This window comes from Macrotis lagotis, chromosome 4, assembly GCF_037893015.1.
Source record: "Macrotis lagotis isolate mMagLag1 chromosome 4, bilby.v1.9.chrom.fasta, whole genome shotgun sequence".
NCBI classification, from domain to species: Eukaryota; Metazoa; Chordata; class Mammalia; order Peramelemorphia; family Peramelidae; genus Macrotis; species Macrotis lagotis.
Window position 1 is genome coordinate 76,710,293 of NC_133661.1, and position 24,254 is coordinate 76,734,546.

General features: G+C 40.5%; 1 protein-coding gene across 3 annotated transcripts in view; it reads right to left on the reverse strand.

The window, feature by feature from the left end:
- Positions 1-24,254, reverse strand: part of R3HCC1L (R3H domain and coiled-coil containing 1 like) — a 125,754-nt gene that overhangs the window by 3,466 nt on the left and 98,034 nt on the right. For 2 of the 3 annotated variants that reach the window (XM_074233188.1, XM_074233189.1), the window contains exons 4-8: positions 23,183-23,358; positions 13,869-13,939; positions 12,729-12,824; positions 12,195-12,335; positions 13-3,933 (exon numbers count right to left, since the gene is read on the reverse strand). In XM_074233188.1, the coding sequence (XP_074089289.1) occupies positions 3,866-3,933; positions 12,195-12,335; positions 12,729-12,824; positions 13,869-13,939; positions 23,183-23,358 (552 nt within the window). In that variant the 3' untranslated portion in view covers positions 13-3,865. Of the gene's footprint in view, positions 1-12; positions 3,934-12,194; positions 12,336-12,728; positions 12,825-13,868; positions 13,940-23,182; positions 23,359-24,254 lie in introns of those variants that run through there. The other variant, XR_012477842.1, reaches the window with a different exon arrangement.

Genomic DNA, 24,254 nt, shown 5'->3' on the forward strand with positions numbered 1-24,254 from the left:
CATGAGAAAACAAAAAGGCAAGTCCCAGGGTCATTAGTTTTTATTTTTGGGGAAGGCATTCTCTTGTTCCTCTAGCTGACTGTCTAAGGTAGACAGGGCAGATTCATAATCATGATTATCCCTCCCACTTCAGGGATCTCTCCCTCTGGGGCCATGTCTCACGTTCTGGGGTGAGCTCTATGAATGTAAAATGGTACGATTGTGTTCCCTTGCTCCCTGTACTGTACCTTCTCTTCTCAACTCCCCCAGCTTCTTTTATTAAGCAGAAGGAACATTATATTTTGGTATAGCAGGTTGGGTAAACAAGGGAAGGACTGATTTCCTGTTGGTGTGAGCCAACAGCTCCAAAACAGTAACAACATTATACACACACGGAGCTAATGGTCTGTGGAAAAGCGTGCATCTAGCAGAGGGGTCTGCGGTGACGGCCAGCCGCAGCGGGCCACATCGAGGAGGGAGGTGACCTGGAGCTGCTGGCAGGACCCAGTTTCAAGGTGAGCCAGAGAAAGCAGGTCAGGCTGAGAGCCACCATGCCAGGCCCAATGCGTCAGCCCACATCACACGTCTTGGGGCTGGGGGAGAGCATTCCAGGCTCAGGAAGAGGCTGCACAAGGGCTGTGCTGTTATGGGGCCCAGTTGAAAAGGAAGGATAGGGAGGTGGAGTGGGTGGTGTTGGCCCACATGGCTTATAATTGGGTGAGGAATGTGAACAAAGGGCCAGCCACCAGATTCCAGACAGACCCCAAAGGGCTGGAGGACAGGGCCTTGGCGTACTTCAGTCTCTAGGAAGCTGAAGCGGGGAACCTGAGCTTGCTTCTCTCAAGTCAAGTTTAGTGCTATGTGGCCTCCGGGGCTTTAGTTACAGGATCTGTTATTTTAACTTTGGGCAGGGGGTTGGAGGGTCAACAGAGAACAGGTTTTTTTTCTGGTCCTAATCCAAAACATGAAGATACTAAATCTCAAGACATTAATGACTGAATAAGGATGGAAAAGTGGAGGTGTATAAAGGTGATTGTCTCCTCAGGGCCCCACAGAAACAGTCCAGTCCAGGGGAAAAGCCCCAGCTTCAGACTCAAGTGAATGCCAGCTCTGCATTCTGCTACTAGTGGGATCCCAGGCAAATGATTTCATCTGTTTTCTCATTGACAACGTGGAGATGTTTGAGCAGATGAGATACCCTCTGAGGTCTTTTCCAGAGTTAAATGTCTAGATTCACTGTGGCTAGCTCTGCTTGGTACAGAAGTCAGAGGGTCTGGGGGGGGGGGGGGTAGCCTGGCCCTGATCCCAAGGAGCGCCCGCCACACTTCCAGCAAGGGGTGATAAGCCTGAGGGGTGAGCTACCTCCCAGGAGGCCCATTCCTTTTGGGGATGACTTTATTGGGTTGGAAACTGATTACAGCATTGGATAATGGGTAGATTCATCCTGTTCCACGATTTCTGTCTATAACCTTTACCCAAACTAGTCTTGAAAAGTGGTAAATGTGGATTCATCACCATTACTGAAAAAAACTCAAAAGTCTCTGTCCTTCTGATAGAGTCTCATTTGTATGTGAAAGAGAAGAGTCCCCTAGAGCTTTTGATTTTTGCCTAAGAAAATCCTTCTTCCCATTTAGGTTTTGGGGCCGCCAGGAGAAAAAAATGTCAAGATGTTAAGAAGGAAGAAATGACTTTTTGAAAGAGAGGGATGTATGATATCTCACATAAGAGATGTGATCTGCACATTTTAACAATCAAACTACCTTTGAAGGTTAAAATTCTCTTAGGAAAGGCCAAGAGCCTTCAGTAGGGAGGAAGAAGAAAAGGTCTGGGTTGTGCTAACTTCCCTGGCTCAGGGAGGCCTGCTCTGAGGCAGAGGCATCAGAGTTCAACAGCCATGGTTCCATAGCACTTTCTTTAAAAGACCACCACAGTCGGAGCAGCTAGGTGGCGCAGTGGATAGCGCACCGGCCCTGGAGTCAAGAGTACCTGAATTCAAATCAGACCTCAGAACACTTCATAATTAATTACCCAGCTGTGTAGACTTGGGCAAGCCACTTAACCCCAATTTGCCTTGCAAAAATATTTAAAAAAATAAAAAAGACCACCACAGGGGAGGCTAGGAAGCTAGGCGGCACAATGGATAGAGCACTGGTCCTGGAGTCAGGAGGACCTGATCCGGCCTCAGACACTTAATAATTATCTAGAACAAGTCACTTAACCCCAATGCCTTGCAAAAACTGAGAGAGCACCACAGATGAAGCCCCTCTATTGCAGACCCAACACTAATTCTTTCCGAAGAAAGATCTCTGATCTCAGGAATCTGGCTAAATGCCTAAGGGAAGTTTGTTCTGGGAAACTAAAGAGAAGACCTTGCTGCCCTAGGTCAGAAAGAGAGAAGGTGGGATTAGGTTTCAGAATTAGAAATATTAGTGATTCAAAAATGTAAAAAACAAGACCAAGGGACACTGGTAAGTGCTAACTAAGATCCAGATGCCCAAAGAAATGGAGCTGATGCAGGTCCAAGGGGGTTCTAAGAAGGGTGGGTTCAGAATGAAGGCTCCCCTGTGGGAAGACATTTCCCTCCACAGCCCCCTCCCTCTACCTTGGCCCAGATAGTGCCATTCATCTATCACTAGCTCTAAGGGACCAGAGCTCTGGGCCCTGCTGAGGTCTCCAGGAAAGGCCAGTTCCTGCCATGCTGGCACCTGACAGCCTGGCCCTGCCCACTCCATGGTGCCTTGCCATGGGGCTCAGATATGTAGAACCTAGCTGAGTTCTCTGATTGGTCCCATTTCCTAGCCCCACCCAGGGTGGATTTACTTGACCCTGGCTGCACCAAAGCCTTAATAGATGGCCTCGAGCTGCCTGCCAAGTGTTGCTGGCACAAGCTGAGATGATTACACTAAGAACATGCCGTGTGCCAGATGCTTCTGTGCGATGACAGATTAGAGGGTGATGGGTGATGAGAAGGAGGGGACTACAAGTCACAGGTGCCAAATGCTAACAATTGTACAAGAAGCCTGCAACCGAAAAGGCCAATGTGAGGGAGACAAGACCATTATAAATGCCACTTCACCTGTATGAGAGGCCTTCCCTCTGTCTCCCCCCCACCCACAGCTATGGCTGGGGTGACAACAAATAAACCCAACAGAGCCACCCATGTCAGGAAATAGATTTAATGCATCTCCATTACCCATGACATCAGTGTTTACAGAGGCGCTAGGGACTTCAGGCTGCGGGCACTGCCCGACTGCCATGTGACAGGAGCAGTAGGTGTCAGGCTCTCAGCAAAGCTCAAATGCTGGAGACCAAACCTCCATGACATGAGTTGCCATCGGCCCACCGTGGGGCTCTGGACCCCCCTCCATTAAAGAGGAGCCAGCACTAATATTGTGGTTCTGGGCAGCCTGAGAGTGAAGGCTGGCTTATTGACATCATCTGCTGACTATCCAGACATCCCTATTCACAGCTGAAGAGGGGCCATGCCGGAGGACATCTCTCAGGCCTCTGTCTTTCCTATCAGTCCTGGTGTCTTCTGGCCCGGGGCCCTGAGGACCGCGCCATCCTTCTTCCATTAGGTTGGTTAAACTCTTCCAAGGTAAATCGCTCACACGTCTATGGCTTCTCTTGCCCTTGGACTCTCTAAAGAGGCTTTGGCTTCCAAGTTTCTTCCTAACTTGATGAATGCTGCTTCCTCCTATTTTCTGCATGAGTGATTCCAAATGGTTCCTTCAAGGTTTAGAAAGCCAAGCTACCAAGGCAGAGAAGTTGCCTTGCTCTCTGAACCCATGGTCTCTGTCTTTCTCTCACACAAAGGAAATGCAGAAAGGGTCTTCTAGCCTGGTGCCTTCTGAATTTGTGGAATTATCCCTTTCTTGGGGGATGTTCAGACAGTAGCCTGGTCCCGGCCTTCCCAGATGTCTTCCCGTTGCTTGGCCTCCAATCGTTTTCTTTCTATAAAGATAGGCAATATTAAAATTAGCTCCACAGAACACCAACTGATTGACTTTCCCTTACTCCAAGTTTTCAGGGAAATTTCAACCAAGACCAGTGGAATAACTGGTTTTTCCTGACTTCATTTTCATTAACTAATGCCTCCTTAACACCAATAAGAAACCATCATATTCGAGAGAAACAAGGGAAAGCTAAAGAGAGGAGAAAAAGCTTTATTTCATAAAACTAGCTCCAAGTTTTATTTGTTGGTTCAATGATTTTGAGACTTTCACTTTTATTAATCTCTCCTTTGATTTTCATGATTTCCAATTTGGTGTTTAATTGGGGATTTTAAATTTGTTCTTCTAGTTTTCTATTCTAGCTCTTTCTCTATTTTACTTATTTTAGAAATATAAATTTTCTCTTGAGTACTGCTTTGACCGTAACTGACAAATTCTGGAATGTTGTCTCATGTTATTATTCTCTTTAATGAAATTATTTCTATGACTTATTCTTTGATCCACTTATTCCAATTAATTTTTAATCTTCCTTTCTATGAATGCAGTTCTTATTGCGTAATGATACAAAAAAGACACATTTAATATTTCTACCTCTCTCATTTGATAGTGAGATTTTCATGACCCAATTTAGAGTCAATTCTTATATAGATATATCATGTACCACTCAGAAAAAAGTATAACCTTTTCTATCTCCATTCTTCTTTTTCAAGAAATCTATCATATCTAACTTCACTAAAATTCTATTCACTTCCTTAACTTCTTCTTGTTTAATATTGGTTAGATTTATCTAGTTCTGAGAGGGGAATGTTGAGATTCTCTACTAGCGTACTTTTACTATTTCTTCCTGTAACTCATTTAATTTCTTTAGCCTCTGGATGCTATAACCATTTGGTGCATATGTGTTTAGTACTGATAGTGGAAAAAAATAGATTTCAGAACTTGTTTGGTTCCTCTTGCCCCTAACTCTATTTTTCAACTGTATTTTTTCCCTTAGACTATCCATCATTGGGACTGTCCATAGTTTGTTTTTCATCTCTCATGTATTCTCAAGAGGAACAAGAATCAGGGCTAGATGTGAAGAAAGTGCTTAAATATTTATTATTAATCCTCTAGTTCTAAACTCCAATGGAAAGGTAGCACTGGAATAGATTATACCTTCTAAATACAGCTTTAATGCAAAATATTTCATAAATTTAGTGTTCTCAGATTCCTGATGGGGGATTTTGGGGGTTGATGATGGCAGAATGTAGATCCAATAAATGATAACAACCACAAAAAATGGTGAAGAATTGATGTTACTTTTAAGACCCCTGAAAATGCAATTTGCAGGTCAGTTTTGGGGCTTAATTTTCTTTTTTTTTTTTAAATTCAAATTTGAAAGGCAGCATAGCACAGTGAAGAGAGAGTCAGTCCTGGAGACAAGAAGATCTGAGTTTGGGTCCTTCTTCTAACACAAACTTGTTGTGTGACTCTAACTTCTCAGGGATTCTCTTTAAGACTAGAAGTTGCCCACCTGCAGTGATTGAGTTTCCTTCCCCCAATGAAATGACATTTTCAAACTTTATAAAATAAACCTTCCCAATGATCTGCCATCTGAAAGGATTAAATATGCTAATATCCATAAGGGATTTTACAAGAGGAGGAGGATCAAGGAGTCTGCATAAATAAAAATACTTTCAAAATTACACCTATGCAGAGAAATGAGATATCCTGCCTTTAACTCTTTGGCTAGACTTGAGGGGCAGAAGCTCTGCTGGGCTGCAGAGTAGACTAGCAGGTGGCCAGAACCGGGAAAGGACTTCACTGCAATTTGGGCTCCACCTTGTGGCCTGCGCTGACTATAGCAGCTGATTACTACCTCCTCAAAGCTGCTTCATTAGGACCCTGGATTTTCTGTGATAAAATGACGACCAGGGGAATAACACTGAGGTTATGATCTGGCTCTAGAGCAGACTGGAGCAGCCAGAGATACAGCATCCAGGTAGAATGGTTTGTTTAGGAAACTGAGGAACTCTCCAGTTCTCCAACAGAGAGGAGTTTAAGTAATTGAAGATGGAGGAACCTTCAGAGAAAGCACCCAGAAACTGAAAATGATTGTAGAATCCAAGAAAAATAAATGGGACTCCTGAAAAATAACAAAAAAGTGAATTTTCACAAACCAAGCTTTTCAATTAAGCCAAGGAAATTATAAAAGACTGTAGGTCAAGGGATTCTTAATCCAGTGTCTATACCAATTTTAAGAGGATACTAAAAACATGGGAAATATGAGGGGAAACTAGGAGGTTGTACAAATAGTTGCAAAAAAAAAAAAAAGCTTAAATGCCAAACCCTCCACCATTAGCGAGGGGGAGAAAACAACAGTAAATCCATTCTGAACTGCTCAAATAGGCCTAAAATAAGAGAATATCTGAGCTGAGGAAAAGATGTTCATGCCACCTTGCTCTATAAACAAGGAAAGGAGGCCCAAGGAGGGACTTCCAAAGTCCACCCTGGGATCCACTCTCAGCAGAGTGCTCTTCCCCTTAGGCCTCACTGCCACTTAAAATACAATCTGGAAACACAAACAGGAAAGTTAAGACAAATGCTGTCCCTTTATCCAACCCAAGATAATAGAAAACACTAATAGGAGGTAGGGGGTTGTTTTGCCTGTTTTTGCAAAGCTCTAAGTTGATTTATAAGTGATGCAGAAGCTAAGAACAGGGATAAGTGAAATACAGATGAGGAGAGGAAGAAAGAACAGAGAACTGTACCAGAGTATGACAGCACCTCAATACATTCAAATAAACGGGGGGAGGGGGGCGGTGGCTAGGTGGTGCAGTGAATAGAGCACCGGCCTTGGAGTCAGGAGTACCTGGGTTCAAATCTGACCTCAGAAACTTAATAATTACCCAGCGGTGTGGCCTTGGGCAAGCCACTTAACCCCATTGCCTTGAAAAAAATCTACAAAATAAAAAAAAATAAACAGGGTCTAATGATTTATACATTTCCTGGTTTTAAATGAATTGGGACTACAGTCACCAAAGGGTCACTAGCTTCCATTTCTCAGACTTGGGGTGTGAAAGATTGGAAATGGGCCAGTGTTTTCATTTTAAAAAGAGAAAGGGGATACGACCTGTATGATTTACTTCTACACCTGGGAAATAATGAAAAAAATCATCACAAAATCAATTCACAAACACCAACAGAATAATAATGAGCATGGTTTTCTAAAGAACAAGTCCAACTATACTAATCTGATATCCTAAATCAAAGGAAATGAAAAATGTGGCCTATCTTGATTTTGGTAAGACTTTAGATTCTTGATTTAGCAAGCATTTAGATATTTATCAATATACTGAGAAAATACAGTTCAACTTAGAGAACAGTTACCCTAGAGGTGGGGAGATACACTGCCATGAAAGGTCATACTTAAAGGATGATAATCTATGGGTTAGTATTATCAATCTGAGGAACTAAATGGTATTCAACAGGTATTCTAGGCTAGGGTTATTAAACATTTTCATCACTGTTTCAGTGGAAAGAGAGGGGGATTGGAGAAGTCAGAAGGCCTAGATTTATGTCCTGGCCCTATCACCCATTAGCTCTGTGACCCTGGGCAAATCACTGTACCTCTAGTTCTCAGTTTCACTTTCTGGAAATGGGCATGAGAATTCCATGACAGAGGCTCAGGGTTGTGATGAGGTAAGCACTTTATGGCTGCATGCCAGAAGGAATGAAATGTTCATTAAAGTTATTAATGACCCTGAAGGGGGGGGCAGGACATAGAGTGAATGTGCTGGTGATAGCAAAAATTATATAAGGAGTAATCTAAATTGGAAATACACTCAGGGAACAAGTAAAAAAAAAAATTTTTTTTTTGAAAGCAGGGCTTGTTAAGACTTTATTCTCTCATCCTCCAATATAGCCAGCATTTCTGTTAAAGGTATCTTTTTTTTAGAAAGATTTTATTTATTTTGAGTTTTACAATTTTTCACCTAATCTTGCTTCCCCCTGCCCCAAGAACATTTTCTAAGTGATACAAATGCAGTTGTATGATTTGAAAACAGTTCAACAATGGGATGCATCAACAGGAATGCTGACATGTCCAAGACAGGAGCCATTGTTCCCTTCTGACTTGACCTTTTAGATTATTCTAATCTATTTATTATGTATTAGGCTGGGAGTTCCATGAGCCCCCCCAAAGGGAGGGCCTATCTAATTTTGCTTCTTTCCTACCATCTTGTACAGTCGTTTATAAAAATGAATTGAATTGTCATCCCAAATGGACTGTAAGCTTCATTAAGGCAGGAGTTATGAATGATATTTCTGAATTCCTAATAACACTTAGGAATGTGGAAACTCTTAGTGACTTAATAAATATTTACAAGAAGGAAGATCATGGGGAATTCATTAAACTAGTATTAATTTGAGATTAAAAAACAAAAGTCTTTCAACTATTAAATGCATTATTTTCTAGTTGAAACAACATTTTTCAGCTTTTGCCAGAATACTAGATAAATAATAAAAATAAGTTCAGAAGGGAACACAAACAATTAAGGTCATATTTTTACTATCGTGTCAGGTTTAATATACAATTTTCAATACAAACTAAAAATTTCATTTTATGTACAATCCTTATAAATGTGTGTACATTTTAATACGTTTGCACTGTTGATGTTTATGAAGTTCATAAAAGTAAAGAAAACTATTTTAAGTGGCAAGTGAGAGTAATTTCCTAAGCTGTCCAAAAATGGAAGGAGTTCCTCATGAGGTAGTGGGTTGACTCCATCACTGGAGATCTTCAAGTCAAAAGTGAATGACCATTTGTTATGCATACAGAAAGTTCAACGGAGTAGTGTTCTGGAGCTGGTAGGGCCCCCAGAGGCCTCCTTTGATAGCTGAAGACAGAGGTTGGGAGAGGGGAGGTGATATGTTGATGGTCACAGAGGTCAGAATCTCAGAGACTGGATCTGAACCCAGAGAGTCTCAGTGGGTATGGACTGGACTCAGGGGCCTCAGGTTCCTTCCACCTCAGAAATTCTCTAAGAAAATTCTATCATTAGCACCTCCAGAGTCAGTTATGAAAATGTCTTGCTTTTAAAATTACTAATGATTTAATTTGGTAGACTGGGTAATGAGGGCTGACTTTTTATTCTCTCTTCCAGTCTACAACCTCAGCCGCAATAGCAGAACCAAGGGGAGTGTAAACTAGAATTACTGAAAACTTGGGAAGAAAGTGGGCACTCAAATTGAGGCAGGTATCACAAACTGGTGTGAGAGGGGATGTTGTCTAAGGTGAATAGGGTCAGTTCCCCAGGGCTTTCAAAGTCAAGTTTTCCCTCATGGCTTCACAAGAGAACACTGAGCATGCAAAACCACAAATCCATGAACAGGACAGGTTCTTGTGCTGTCCAGGTTCTACACTAAAAGGATGGAGAAAATTTTAAAAGGAGATAAGAAGTCAGACACGATGATGATTAAATAAGGCTCAGGAGGAAGACAAAGGGATCAAGTAGTTCTAGAGAAGGCTAAGGGATAAGGACATGATGCTTTTAGGAACAATAATGCCAATACTGTTATAATGTTACCCCAGTAACAATCACAAGAGCATCTGAATAGAATTCCTTAGTTGCAGAATCACCTAATTCAACCTGATCATTTTAAGAAGAGAAAACTGAGGTCTACTCTCCTCTACAATTCATATACTATCTCATTTTTATCTTCTCAAAAACTCCCTCAGGGAGGGAGGTCAAGTATCCTTATGTCCATTTTACAGAACTAGGAACTGGAGAATGAGGACTTTCTTATGGTAGAGCTAGACCAGAACACAGATTTTCCAACTACTAACTCAGATCAGTGTCCATTCCTAAGTCTTTTTTGTAAGGATACTCTACTTTCACAAAGAGAGAACTAGAAAAAGGGGTTAATAAGAACAACAACAAATTTAGGCTTAAGAATTCCTGGCAAGGGAAGCTGTTAGAAACTGAAAGAGGTTACCAAAGGTTGTGGAATTTCTTCCTCTGGAGTCTTTCAACAACAGAATTGATTATCATTTTCCAGGGAAGGTTTAAGTATGATGTGGCCTCAAGGTCTCATCCAACCTGGCTTGATGATAGGATTTTTATGGTTTTGTATTTTTAACTTTAATCTTGCAGGGCAGCGATGAAAAGAGAAACTACTTGTCTAAGATACCTCAGGGAGATATATATATTTTTTTAACCCATGAATGGGGGGGGCTTCCTGACAGTGGTAGGATTTGATCAATGTTTTGAAATATAAAGTATCGTGGATAAAAAGTGATGGAAATAGTGCTGTGTGGGTTTCCATTTCTTCTAGAGTTTTCTCTCATCCGAATTCAGATGTTGAAAGTGGACATTTTTTTTTTTCTGCAAGGCAAATGGGGTTAAGTGGCTTGCCCAAGGCCACACAGCTGGGTAATTATTAAGTGTCTGAGACCGGATTTGAACCCAGGTACTCCTGACTCCAGGGCTGGTGCTTTATCCACTGCGCCACCTAGCTGCCCGAAAGTGGACATTTTGGGGCTCCACAGAAACACAATAGCATCCACTTAATCTGGAACAGACCTAGTAAAAGAGAAGGTTTTACTACAACATGAAAGCCTTCTGCACAAATCCTGTTTTCAAATACAAAGATTAGGAAGATCTCTGGAAAATAAGGAAGAAAGAGTCTATGAAGATGGATCTTTAGACCATCAGTCCCACCAGAAACAACAAACTTGCCCCAATAGGTCACCACACTAAGATAATGGCCTTTCTGGGCCTGGAGTCAGGAAGCCTTGAATTCTGGTCTGGCCTCAGATACTTCTTCACTGTTGAACCCACATCTGCTACAGATTCTTTAACTCTGCCTCTCTCAGGGCTATTGTGAAGATCAAATGAGATAATATCTGTAAAACCCTTTAACCCAGGGCCTGGCTCAGACAATTGCCTCCCTCTCTTCCAGCACAGAGAAGCCACAGTCCCGATATCCACATCATCTCTATATATTCTGCATAGTTGGGCCCTGACATGGGGGTTCTCCTCCTAATACTGTCTGTTCAGAAGTGAGGAGCACCAAAAGGGAGGGTTACATTCCACTTGTAAGTCAAGGGTTAACCTCCGAGTGGTCTTCACATAGCCCTTTAGCTCCTGCCTCCTCAAAAACAACGGGAAACCTCTCTCTCCTGCCTTGAGAGCCTCCGAGGGGCCTTCAGTAATGGAGCACAGTGGAGAAGTCATTGTAATCATTAAGGTTTCAAAAACTGTTTGAGTCCAGCTCTAAAACTTCAGCACCCACCGTGACACACTCTGTCACTGGTTATCTGGTCAGTGCAGCTGAGAGGCCACAAGCTGGAGGCTATCACCAGAGCAGAGTGGACAGGAAGTATTAATGGCCTTGTTAGACCAGCAATAAACAAGGGCTTGGAAACTTCAATTCATTTAATGGAAAAATGAAGTTACTTTCTGGTAAGTGGAATTCTCAGAATAAATTGCCTTCACAGATTCCCCAGATCGTAAGCTGGGGCAATGAGACTGTCCAAACCTTAAATGTTGATAAAAAGTACTTAGGAGCCAAGCCAGAAGTCCAAGCCTTTACGAAGAAGTCAACAGCCAATAAAGGGAAAGAAACAGATTAACTTCAGCTCCCAACTGTGGGGAAAAGGGAAAAAAAAAATCTACCTATGGGCTAGAAACATTTTCCTAGAACTCTAGCTACCAGTAAATAATTAGAAAACAGGGACTTCAGATCATGTCATACTGGAAATGTTCAGGACTGTCTTAGACTGGGGGAAAAAAAAATGATTCTCTCTAGTTGTTAACAGAATTGCTGGCATTACCTAAGTATTGATAAGATCAGATCTGTCTGAAATATAGAACACTGTGATGTAATGAATATGCTGAGAAAATAGCAAATTTCCTCTCATGTTAGAAACAGGATTTCAACTGGAAATGCATTTCATAAGAAAGTCCTTGCTAGAGGTTGGGGAAGACATGCTTTACAAAGCATCCTAGATGTTATCTAGAGGGTTGATACATATCTCATGAAAAACATTGCAAGGAACACTGATTAGAATATCTGGCTAGGTATAAAACTAGCAACAGATTTTAGAATGTTTTTCCTCCCAAATATCAGCACAAGAACCATCTCATTATCCCTGAGAGCTTTCAAAGGGAAGGAAATAGCAAAATGAAACAGGTTATTGTCTCTCTTCACTGGCCTTCAAGGGAGGTTCAAGGAAAGTTCTTCAAAAGAGTCAGGGAAGGATTCCTGGCTTCCACTCACCACGGGCTTCCTGCAGCTTCTTGAGCTCAGCATCCCGTTCTGCTTTGGTCCGCGGACTCCGCACCCCAAGGGCACTGATGACCAGCCTTCGGGCCAGGGCAGCCGAAGTCTCTGGACGGGCCTTGGCCGGCTGGAGAAACTCTAAGGAGGAGGCAGGGAGGGGGAGGAAGCAAAGCAGGGAGCAGCTCAGTCCTCAGTGATTTAACACAGTCATTAACATCCCAAATAGACTAACAAGGGCTGCATCAGCAGTAATTAATACCAGTGTTAGATGAGCATCACAGGAAATTACCATTGTGAAGCACAACTCGGCTCCATCATCCATCGACAATAACACAACTTTAAGCAGTGACTCCATTAAGCAGGTCGGGCTCATCCAGACCCAGGCCTCGCGGTGCTCAGACACAGAATGGGCCTGCGGTGGCGGCCCAACCCACCCACGGCCTTCAGTGCCCCCTGGATTTCCGGACCAGACAGGGGCCCCACAGCTCAGGCATTGGGGCCAACCAGGGCCCAAGGAGCGCCCCAACTCACCAGCACAAGCTCTGGCTTTGGCTTTGGCGGCTCTGGTGGCCTGAGACAGTGGCCGAATCTTCACCATCATGTGCTTAGTGTTCAGGGCATCACGAGCTGCAGAGAATTGTGACATTAACACGTTAAGAATAGATGGAATGCAATGAAGCAAAGAAAAATCTGTAGCTGGTTCTCAGAAGGAACTTATTTGAGATAAAAAAAAATTTTAGGGAAGGAATAGAGTCCACCACTTCTTCACTTGTTCAACTAGCATTTCTTGAATCTTCTTGTGTGGCAGAAGCTCCAGCAGGGCCTCAGGATATGCAGCCAGCAGGTCCTGGCTCCAGGGACTGATGGGGGGAGGGAGGTGGAGTTCACAGGGGGAGGTGAACATCTAAAAAGCTCACTTCCTTTCAGTTCCCTCATGGGGCTGCAGACATACATGAAGGTAAGTGATGACTAAAGTGTGCACTGCCACACTTTCAAGGGGTCTTTTCTCAGTACAATTCAATGACTTCTGGTGCTTCTGGAGGGATAGTGTAGGGGGTAGGAGTTGTGTTCAGATTTATGATGTCATTATTTCTTATGGTGATGAAATAACATCAAAAGTACAGTGGAAATACCTCCTCCTCCAGGTATTAGTAAGTCAGTGTAATACTGCCCATCAAATCCAGAACTAATCCTTCAAATGGCGGATTCCTCTCCCTGTATCATCATCCTCTGTAGATCAAAGTGCCAAGATACCACTTTAAAAAAAACCTGAAGTTGTCCCAGAGCCCTTATTATCTGAAGAGAAATTCCAACCTGCATTAGACCAGATAATGGCAGTCCTATTCTAGGAGGAAAAGAAGGGCAGGAAAGAAAAGGAATCAGAATTTCAGAGTTCGAAGGGACCCCAGGGCCATCAGATTTAACCTATTATACTGAAGACAGCCCTCTCTGGTCCCTTCCTAGAGACGCTGGACATAATCCACTGACCTTCAGCAGCTCTAATCCTGAGAAAGTTCTTCTTAACATCAAGCTGAAGTTTGCCTTTTAGAAATTTTACCCTCTAGGGTCAGTGTGAACAAGCTCTTCAAATACCTGAAGGATCTAATGTCTCCTCTAAACAAGTCTGGGTCCTTTGACTGATAGGAGACTAAGGAGAGATAAAAGAAATACCTGTAATTGGACTGGAGAAGACTCCAAGAGCATGCGTGTCATCCACCCATTTAATATCAAATCCTTTTTTTCTGCAACACAAGAAAGCAAATATTTTATTCGTTAAGAAGAATACAGTTTTATTCATTTGATAAACATTTATTAAGTTCCTATAAAGTCTCATCCTGAGAAAAGAAGGAAAAGAAACAGACCCACTATCACAGAAAGTCAAAAGTGGATAATGACATACAGGAAAAAAAAAAAAACCAGCTTGGAGAACAGAAGCTGTAGCTGAATTTTAAAAGCAATAATGTCATCACAGAGCACTACCCGGGAGTATTTTATGTTCCCAAGTACTTTACAGACATCAACTAATTAATCCTCACAAGTCCCTGGGGAAGGAATGTATTAAATGCATTGTTTGGAAGAGGTGTTCTTGTGGGCAGGGGACAAGAGAGAGCTGGGAAGCAGGTAGAGAGGAGGGGGGAGGAGTACTAGAAGGGATAAGGTAAACTGGGAAGGTCATTTGGATTTAATGCAAATGTAGGCTCAAGGGCAGAGAAAGATTATACAGTAAGATGGAGTTCACAGGAAAAAAAAGGTAAAAAGCAAGAAGACGTCTTTTGTTTTTTTCTTCTGTACCATCACAGTAGAAGCTATGATGAAGAAGACAGAGGAATGATGACAAAGAGAAATAAAATCTAAACTGGATGCCAGAGCAGATTAGAAGACAAAACAGTGGAAAACCAGCCATTTAGCAGAATTAACAGGCTGCCTACTTTGGTATCCGGTTCAATCAATCAATAGGGTCAAACTCCTGTTGGGTGTCAGACACCATCCTAGACCTTAGCTGTCCAACCACCTCTGCCTTCAAGGAGCTGCCAGTCTTGGGGGGTGGGGTGGGGGAAGGACTCCAGATCTACATGTTAGTGTGGAAAGAACAGACCCTGTGAAAAGACCCTGCAGCTGGCCCAATCCTTTTTCCACTGTGCCACCATATTTTATCCTTGAGGATCAGGGAGCTACTTGGGTTTACTGAGCAGGGTGATATGGGGAGACTGTACTTTGGCAGGTATATGGAGAATGGGCTGGAGGAGGTGGAGATTAGAGGCAAGAAGTTCAATTAAGAGGCAAGCCAATTCATAGCAAGGCTTTGGTGGGGAGGAGGTTTGCAAAGCAACAGGGTTAAGTGACTTGCCTAAGGTCACATAGGTAATTTATTAAGTGTCTGAGACTGGATTTGAACTCGGATCCCCTTGACTCCAGGGCCAGTGCTCTATCCACTGCATCACCTAGCTGTTCTTATAATGAGGTTATTCTAACAGTTGGGGTGATTCAAGAGCCTGGTAATGGATGGGAGTAGAGATCTAGGAATGAGAAAGCGATGTTGTGAAAGGAGAAACTACAATAGATCCTATGACCCCCAAGGTCCAGGCTCCAGTCTCAGTTCTGCCACTAACTAGTTGTTTGCTTTTGAGTAAGTCATTCTTTGGGGGTGTCCATTTTCTCACCAATAAAACAAGAGTATTGAAGTAAATGTTTCCTATGGTCTCTCAAAGCTCCAACTCTAGGATTCTATAGTGCTAAGTGTGGCATCTGCTCCCCTAATTTCTCAAAAAGGTGATTATATATTAACTTGAAAAAGCACACTAAAGAGGAAAGAAAGGAGACTCTAGGCATTGCCTGCACCCGATTACCAGGACATTCAGCCAGGAAAAGACAGCTTTGAGGAAAAAACAGATAAAAGGAAATTAAAGTGATTTAGGTTAATTAGAAGAAAAAATTTTCTTGCTATAAAAGTGATTAAGAATATCAAGTTACTACAGAAATTGGAAAAGGTCTTTCTCTGGAAATCTTCAATAATATGATAGCTATCTATCCAAGAAGATTTGTGCGATGAAAAAATTAATTTTTATAACTTCTGGAAGCTCTTGTGCCATAGTCTGAAATGCATCTTTGAAAATGATGAGAAGAGCCTATTGTCTTTCTCGGGTAAAATCTAGAAAACAAATGATAAATGTTTTTACCCTTAAACATTACAATAAAAGTATTTGTGCAACAGCTGTAAACATATGCTCATTCACTAACAAGAACTTGGAAGATTTCTCTTTTGGGAGAGGAATAAATTGGTTTTAAAATCTATTATGTATTTTATAAGCAATGTACCTTTAATACCAGGGTGAAAAAAAATTACAACATACTTTAGACTCCTTGATCTATTTTACATGTTCAGAATTAGGATCTCATGAATTCAATATATAAAATCATGAATATTTAAATTAATATTTTCAAACAAGAATCATGGCTCTCAAACTGTAGCTCAGCAAAGTAAGATACTATATACCCTACAATTAATACAAATCAGATTGGCTTGGACATCATGTATATATATTTCATCACAGTCCACACTGGTGAATTTTTAGACTTGGGTGCTAATGAATAAAACTAAATTCTGAGCAGCCCCTTCAATCTGGAGCACAGTGAGAGTCCTGACATGTTCTCTCAGATTCCCTCTGACCCATCCATAGCCAGGATTCACTGACTCTAGGGTTATACAAGAGTGGGTTCAGTTCCCAAGCTGGGGAGCACAACTGCTACTTTCTGCTTTGGAGTGCAGATCCATTCTCAAGTTGTTAGATTTAAAATAGAGACCTCATCAGCTCTATTCTTCAAGCATAGAAATAGCAACTGGAAGGTTGTGGATGAAGAATAGTTAAGAAGATTGGTTTGTTAGGACCACAGGATGTCTAAATGTTGGCGTCATTAGGTTGTAAGGCCTTTAAATTCCAAACAGAGGATTTTACATTTGATCTAGAGGTAATAGGAAACCTCTAGAGTTTCCTGAATGGGAGAGTGACAGAGTCAGACTTATGCTTTAGGAAAATCACTCTGGCAAGCTGTGTGGAGGAGTGGGGAGAGACTAGAGTCAGGGAGACAAATTAGTAGGCATTACAATATTCGGACAAGAGATTATGAAGGACTAAACTAAAATGAAAGCTGTATGGGAGGGAGAAGGGGATGAATGTAAGATATTTTGGAAATACAAACAACTGATTAGATGTATGGGGTAAGGGAGAACTGAGTAGTCAAAGATAATTATGAGGTTGTGAACTGAGTAAGTGGAAGGATGACAGGGTCCTTGACAATAACAGAGAATCAGGGAGAAGAATGAGTTGGGAGGAAAAGATATTAAGTTCTGTTTCGAACATTCTGGTTTGAAATTAAAGCTTGAAATGTTCTAAAGCTCAAGATGCAGAATAAGACATATATTTTCATATATGATCAATGTGAGAATTTGTCCATCTCTTGGCTCTGATCCTCTCCCATCCCTGGAACCTTCCCCCTCCTCCTCCACCCACTCCCAGTACAGGAAGTCTTCCCTAGCCCCTCTTGGATCAGGGTCTGCTCTCTTATCTATTCCTTATTTGCCCTGGAATCAGCCTGCTGGTTAGCTGAACCCTCCCTTAGAATGTGGGTTCCTGGAGGACAGGGACTGTCTTTTGCAGCATTTAGCACAGTGCCAAACACACAGGAGACATTTACTAAATGTTTACGGACTGAACGACTTAATACAGTCACTTTCTTTTTCTACTACTGGGATGGGAAGTCAAGGTGGATATGGATAGGAGAGGAACCAAACAAAGACAAGTGGGTAAAGGAAGCCTCTTCTGTTAAAATGCAGAGAACACAAGGAAACCCATTAAGAAGCAGAATCAAGCCAGATCCCTTTGAGAGCTACAGGCTGAACTTAATATTTATTTTGGAAGAAAAACAAGTTGCCCCTAACAGACATCTGCAAGCATAGTGGAGAATCCTTTTCTTCTGTTTTACATCTATAAAAAAATGTCCATTTAATTGGGTGCCTGTTGATTTCAAAATAAAAACAACAATGACAAAGGAACGCGCACAGGCAGCTGGTGAGAAAGTATCAGAGTTCAGTAAGGGACTAGGGCTAGCTAATGGAGTGATGAACAGGCATGTAAACATGATGCCCCTGTCCTCTAGGAGCTTCTATTCTAAGGAGGGGAGTCATACAAGATAGAAAACAAGCACAGGAGAAAGGGAAGGTAATCTGAGAAGGGAATAGTCTAGCAGTGGAAGGGAGTGGGAAAGGTCTCCGGCAGAAGGCAGCAGGGAAGTTACACCACGAAGAAGACAATTTGGAGAGTCACATTCAAGGAATGTAAGTCAACCTCTGAAGCTGGATTATAGAGTTTGTAGAAGGGACTAAAGTGTCCTAAGATTAGAAAGAAAGGGAGGAAGAGTGAGAGATTATGAAGAACTTTAATGCCAAATGGACCAATTTATATTTTATTCTGTAGATAATAGGGAGCCCCTGAGAAAGAGGGAGGAGGTGGTGGCGGAGTATGTTCAGATCTATGCTTTAGAAAAACCACTTTGGCAGGGAGTACAGATCTGTATGTCATCTGCATAGAGATGATAAATTAAATCCATCCTTCCTTCATCTCATTGATCCTATTCATTTACTACATCTTGTCTATTCTTCCTTCAAGAAGCTCTTTGTATCCAACCAATCTCTTCCATTATCAATGCTGAGTAATTGGTTCTTATTATTTAATTCCTGTATCACTCCCAACAATCTACTGTTTTTCTGTCTCAAGTCTTTTCTCTATTCTTTTACTTACCTACATAAAGGATCTCAAAATTGGAAGGGATTTTAGCTCACCCAACATCTGCAAAAGAATTACTGCCACAACCAAGCTGCTACCTCTCCTGAACTATAGCATCTACAGCTCTGATACTATTCAAAATTATTTATGCAAAAATGCAAGTTGGTTGCCAACGCCTATAGGGCAAAGTCAAAACTCGTCAGTCTAATTGTCTAACTCACCATAATAATCTGGATCCCTCCTATGTATCCATTCTCATTTTATTCCTTCTCAAGAAAAATGTATCTCCCAAACTTCTCACTGAAATGATTCAGATCACGGTCAGTTCTGGCTCTGAACCAATGCCCAAGTTGTTTTCTCATAAGGAAGAGCCCTCTTCTTCTTCTTCTTCTTCTGTAATCATTCTTAAAGATCAACTCCAATCCCATGTCCTCCACAAAGACTTGACTTAAACAATCTGGTTCCACCTGCTGATCTGTTCCTTTTCCAAACACTAATCACAGAACCACATAAAAGAGGAGATCAGCAGCAGCTATCTAGTCCAATCTCCCATCCCACAAGGCTGTTCTTTCTAAAACATCCCTGATTGAGGGACATATCATCTCTGAATACTTTCAGCCACAGGGTTTCACTTATACCCCAAGAAGCTCAACCACTAGTCCTACTTCCAGCCTTTCTAACAACAGAGAAGAAGTTGTTTTGTCTTCAGTGTATTGATCATTCATCTCTTTAGTTCCACCCCTTAATCCACTCTCCCCAATCTTCCTTTCTTTCCAGGATCAATATCTCCAGGAGCTCCAAAAGTTTTTCACCTCACATGATTTCTAGATATCAGTAAGAATGCCATTTTCCTTGTTGGAGAGAATGGGAGTAGAAAAGAAGAATAAAATAACTCTGCCTAGAATTCTACTTCTATATCTCTAACACATGAGCCTACTTTATCCTTATCTTAATCTTCTCCACTCATATCTGAAAATTACTCTTTTTTTCCTTGGCTGCAGCTTCTTGGACACTCTTCTCATAGGCTGTGTCACTCTTTTGTATTTATTCTGGGTTGCATGCCCCTTCCTCCATCTTCTGGACACATCTTTTAAAAATGTGAGCTACTCAGAGAGTGTGCTATACTGCCACACTGGTGTCTATCTGGATGTCCTGTCATTCATTCCTGGACAGATTTCAATGTGTTTTTTAAGACCTTCCTATGCTTCAAGAGCTATATCTTTTTTTGAGTCTTTGTCTGTGGTGTCACATCCATTTAGCATTCCTTCTCTTGCTAGTAGGAATCTCAAGATCTGGTTGCTTTCCCTTACCATTTCCCCTTCAACAAATTCTTTCTTGTTCATGAGAATTTGGTAGAGCGGAAAAAAAAGACAGGTTCTGGGGTCAGAGAGCCTGGGTTCAAATCTTACCCTGATACATACTACCTGTATGAGGCTGAGCAAGTCATTTCAATTCACTGGCCTCAAGCTCTTCACTGTAAAATGGAGGTAAGTAGAGGAATAGATCAGACAATTGGTGAGTTCCTGAAGTTTTAATCCTAAAACATCTACAATAATTCCTTTTGTTGCTTGTTTCTGCCATGTGAGAAAATAAACAGCAAGGCTAGTCAAAGATTTATCAGATGTTCTGCTTTTAAAAGAATGAGACTTCAAGCAGATGCTTGCATTGTCAAATTCTCTTCCCATTCATATTATTACTAAATTTTGCTTCCCATATCAGTCTTATACTCTGTCTTAGAAAAGTATCATCTACATTTTCCACCTGACTGGGCTATATGTGTGTGTATATATATATATATATATATATATATATATATATATATATACACACCCCTATAACAATATACCATTTCTAATTTTTTCTCTTTATATATCAGAAAACATCCTTTTGTGGTTTTACTCTTTGTTCTTGAATACAAATATATACTTTCTTTATGTGGTGTTATATCTGGTTCCTTCCTATTAAATCTTCTTTTGCATGCATTTCTGATGAAGTCATATTCTAGTTACAAATTTTATGCCAAGTTTCAGTGAAACCCATCAAATCAAGAACACTCTGATACTGTGTTGTCAGAGTCAATATATATTTATTAAGCCTCTATCTACCTTGTGGCAAGAACCGTACTAGATGTTGAGCAAACAAAGAAAGGAATTAGATACTCCCTGCTGATAAGGAGCTCAAGGTCTGATAAGGGAAGATAATTTTAAAAAATTAATTTAAAAAGAAGCAGCTGAAATGGGAATGTCTATATCTGTACAGTGGTGATGGTACACACCAAGTGGGAATATGATGTGGTCTTGGTGACCAGGCACAATTGAATTCATCTCACAGAATGATGAATTTCTATAGATTCTGACATCTATAGATAGATAGGAAATGAGGAGTTGAATTTTCTGGGTGTGCTCTTTAAATTGTGGAAGATCTGGGAGTAGCTCTCTAATGTCTAACCATCACCATATTCTTCAAGCAGAGGGAGGGGTCTATTGTACCTGTACATAGGCAGCTGAGATTATAGACAGTATTCACCTAAGTATTACAGAGTACTCCCAACCAACTCAAACTCAATTTCTACTTTGTGTGTGTGTGTGTGTGTGTGTGTGTGTGTGTGTGTGTGTGTGTGTGTGTGTATACTTCTACTGGTAGCTCTGTCATCTTTTGAAGATAGTCATAAGACATGTTGAGACAATACATATTTCAAGTCTAGTATCATCAATAGATCTCTCTTCATCTTGATGGTAATAGATTTCTGCCTTTGGTCTGTGCCTGTGAATATTCCTTAGTATTTTGTGGAATATGGGATAGTACTTTTTCAGAATATGACAAATTGTTTTTTGAAGATAAAATCTCACATCAATTGTAAAGTTCCCACAGAAAATGTTTCTTCTCTTTTCCTCAATGCCTCAATCTTTTATTTAACCAACTCTAAACAATGATTGTGGACCTCTTGCCCTTGAATAATTTTGCTTCAGAATTATGTATTTTATTTTATCTAAGAAAACTTTCTAGTTTCTAGTTTCAAGCCTTTCACCTTCTTTAGGAGACTTCCTCATGATGAGTCTGATGTAGCTGGTGATCACCTTAGGCAGAAAAACATACCTTTTTTCCCCCTCTATGTAACCTGACAAGAGTTTCTTTTGTTCAATATTTCCTTGTCTCTAAGTCGAAAATGTTCCCTCTCCTCAACTAAACTCTTGGTCTGCCTGCAAACTATAACTGAAAATGACTTGTTTACTTTACCATGTTTCTAGGAAATCTCATGTCTCTCTTTCTGACAGTTAACCTGCTAGCAAAATTGGTAATTAGCACTTATCAAGGTGTTCCCTTACCTTTATGGAAGATATACATCGTATTAATAAAACCTTCTATATCAGAACTCTTTTACAGAGTAGTACATAGTATATGCAGTTGTCTACAATATAGCACTTAATCACATTGTTTTATGTTTGGATGTCTCATCTTCTGGAAAAGCCTATCAATTTCCTGAGGGGTCAAACTATATCACTATAGTTCTTTTGACTCCCTCATAGAACAAAATGAATAGTAAGTATATTAGAGGCACTCAATAAATACTTCCCAAATTAAAGAAAGAGAAAGTGAAGAAAACATATGTTAGGGAAGAGATGACAGAGGCGAGTATTATTGAAAGATAGGTTTTAAATAAATATTGGTTAATTGCTTGGATGCAAAATATTTGGCATTTTAATGTTAAAGTTAAGAACTGTGAATATATAGTAATCAATTCAAAGTGAATAATTGGCAGGGTACAAGTAGGTAAAGTAAGTAGGAGAAAGTTCTGAGAAATCAGACAGAAAAAATTCAAGGATGTCCTTAAGGAAATAGGATTAAATTTAAATGTGACAAGATAAGAGAAGCATGATGATCCTTTTGAATTTTTGTAAATATAACAATAAGATTCTTTCCTACAAGGGTATTTAGAAAAAAGACTGAACTCAACATTTGAGAATATCTGGTGGGAAGAAAAATTTGTTGGTCCTAACTAGACACAGTCCCAAACCATTAGAGTATTCTATCCCCACATTAATCTTTACAAGGTTTAGCAAAACATAGTCAGAAATGATGGTGTCAAGTTAAGATGGTTAAAGAGTTTTTAGAAGAACATGGTATGCTAAAATATCAAAAATGAATAACGTTTCCAGCTCCTGGAGTTAAGACTAAGCAAATATCTGTTAGCTGCTTTAGTTGCATGATTACATCTAAGTGGAAGGGAATGGGGGAGAGAAGTGGGAAAGAGAGGAAGCCAAAATAGAAGCAGTCAGAAAGATTTAAAGCAAATTCAGGAGAGGCAGAGTCCAAACACATAGAGCAAGCAGCAGATATGCTACAAGAAATTCCTTTAAGAGCTCAGACATGTCAACTGGAAACTATTTTACCATTCAAAGGAGTAAATGTAAAGAAAGCAAGTCAAGGACACTGGATCTTGGAATGAGAAATGATCTGATTCATAGGATGTCTATAAAGACTAATCAGTATCTTGAGCTTGGAAGAGTTTGAAAAGTCATTAATTGTTGAAAATTATTTTATATGACAGTATTAGTAAAAAAAAAAATCTAAACTTTAGACATAAATTAACTCAAAGCTGAGGTCATTCTTGGGAAAACTGAACATAAATGTTTGCAGAAGGCTTTACCCCCAAAAGCCCTACTGCTCCCCCACTCCCAGCCCCAAACATGTGAGAACACTCACTGATAGCTGCAGAAGACACGTAGGAGGTCTTCGGTGCGAAACTCCTGAGGGAAGTCATAGATTTCAATGACATGAGGAAGTTCACAATCGCTGATGTCAAGCTCAGGAGGTTCATAGTTGTAATAATCAAATCTAGGTTCCTGGAGACTCTTCCTGTTCTTCGAACTCCCCGATAACTAGGGAGGAGGAGGAGGAGGAAGCATATCAGTGACTGAATCATTAAGCCAAATTATTATTGTAAATTCCTCTTTCTACATGACCATCTTCTTCGGTCATACAGCCCCTATTCTGTCTCTAGTCTTTTTACTGTTAAGATAAGGATAATGATGGGAATAAGGCTCTTTATAAAACCCTATGAACTTCAATTGAACTCTCAGTGAGAATAGGTAGCACTAGAAACTGAATTTTCACCTGTGTGCCAGCATAGGAGGAATAAAGACCGATTAATGTGGGGAATTATAAGTAGGTAATGAACTGTGGACCCTGGCTCAGGAAAAGGATTAATGGCACTTGTTATTTTTGTACTTATTGATCAGATTCATCATGTAGTATATGCTTTTTCAATTTAACAACATAGGGAAAAAAATCTATTTACTTTCTGCTAACTGAGTTAAGAAGAGGATGACAAAATTTCCTTGAAACATAATTTTCTCCCAGAAAAATGGTATAAAGAGGCATACTTAAGGTCACTAGTTTTAAAGATACTTAAAGAAATCCTCTTGAGCAGAGTGAAGTGATGAATTTGTAAAGGGCCAGTGGAGGAAACAGTAATAAAATTATTTTGACATCCTAAAAGATCAATTGAAAAGATTTATTCTTGGCCTAGTCAAATATTGAAATAGAATCAATATAAAATTATTTCCATTGGGAGAAAATAACTTTTACTAGCCTGGCATATAACAGGTGCTTAACAAATGTTTATTGATTGATTGATTGATATCTGAAATTCAGATCTTCAAGTCCATTAAATGGGAGTAGGAAGTAGAAAACAGCAGTAAAGCCAATTCACCGACTACTATGCTTTCCGTTTGTCAGTGGCAGAATATAGTGAACTACCCAAGATTACCTAAAC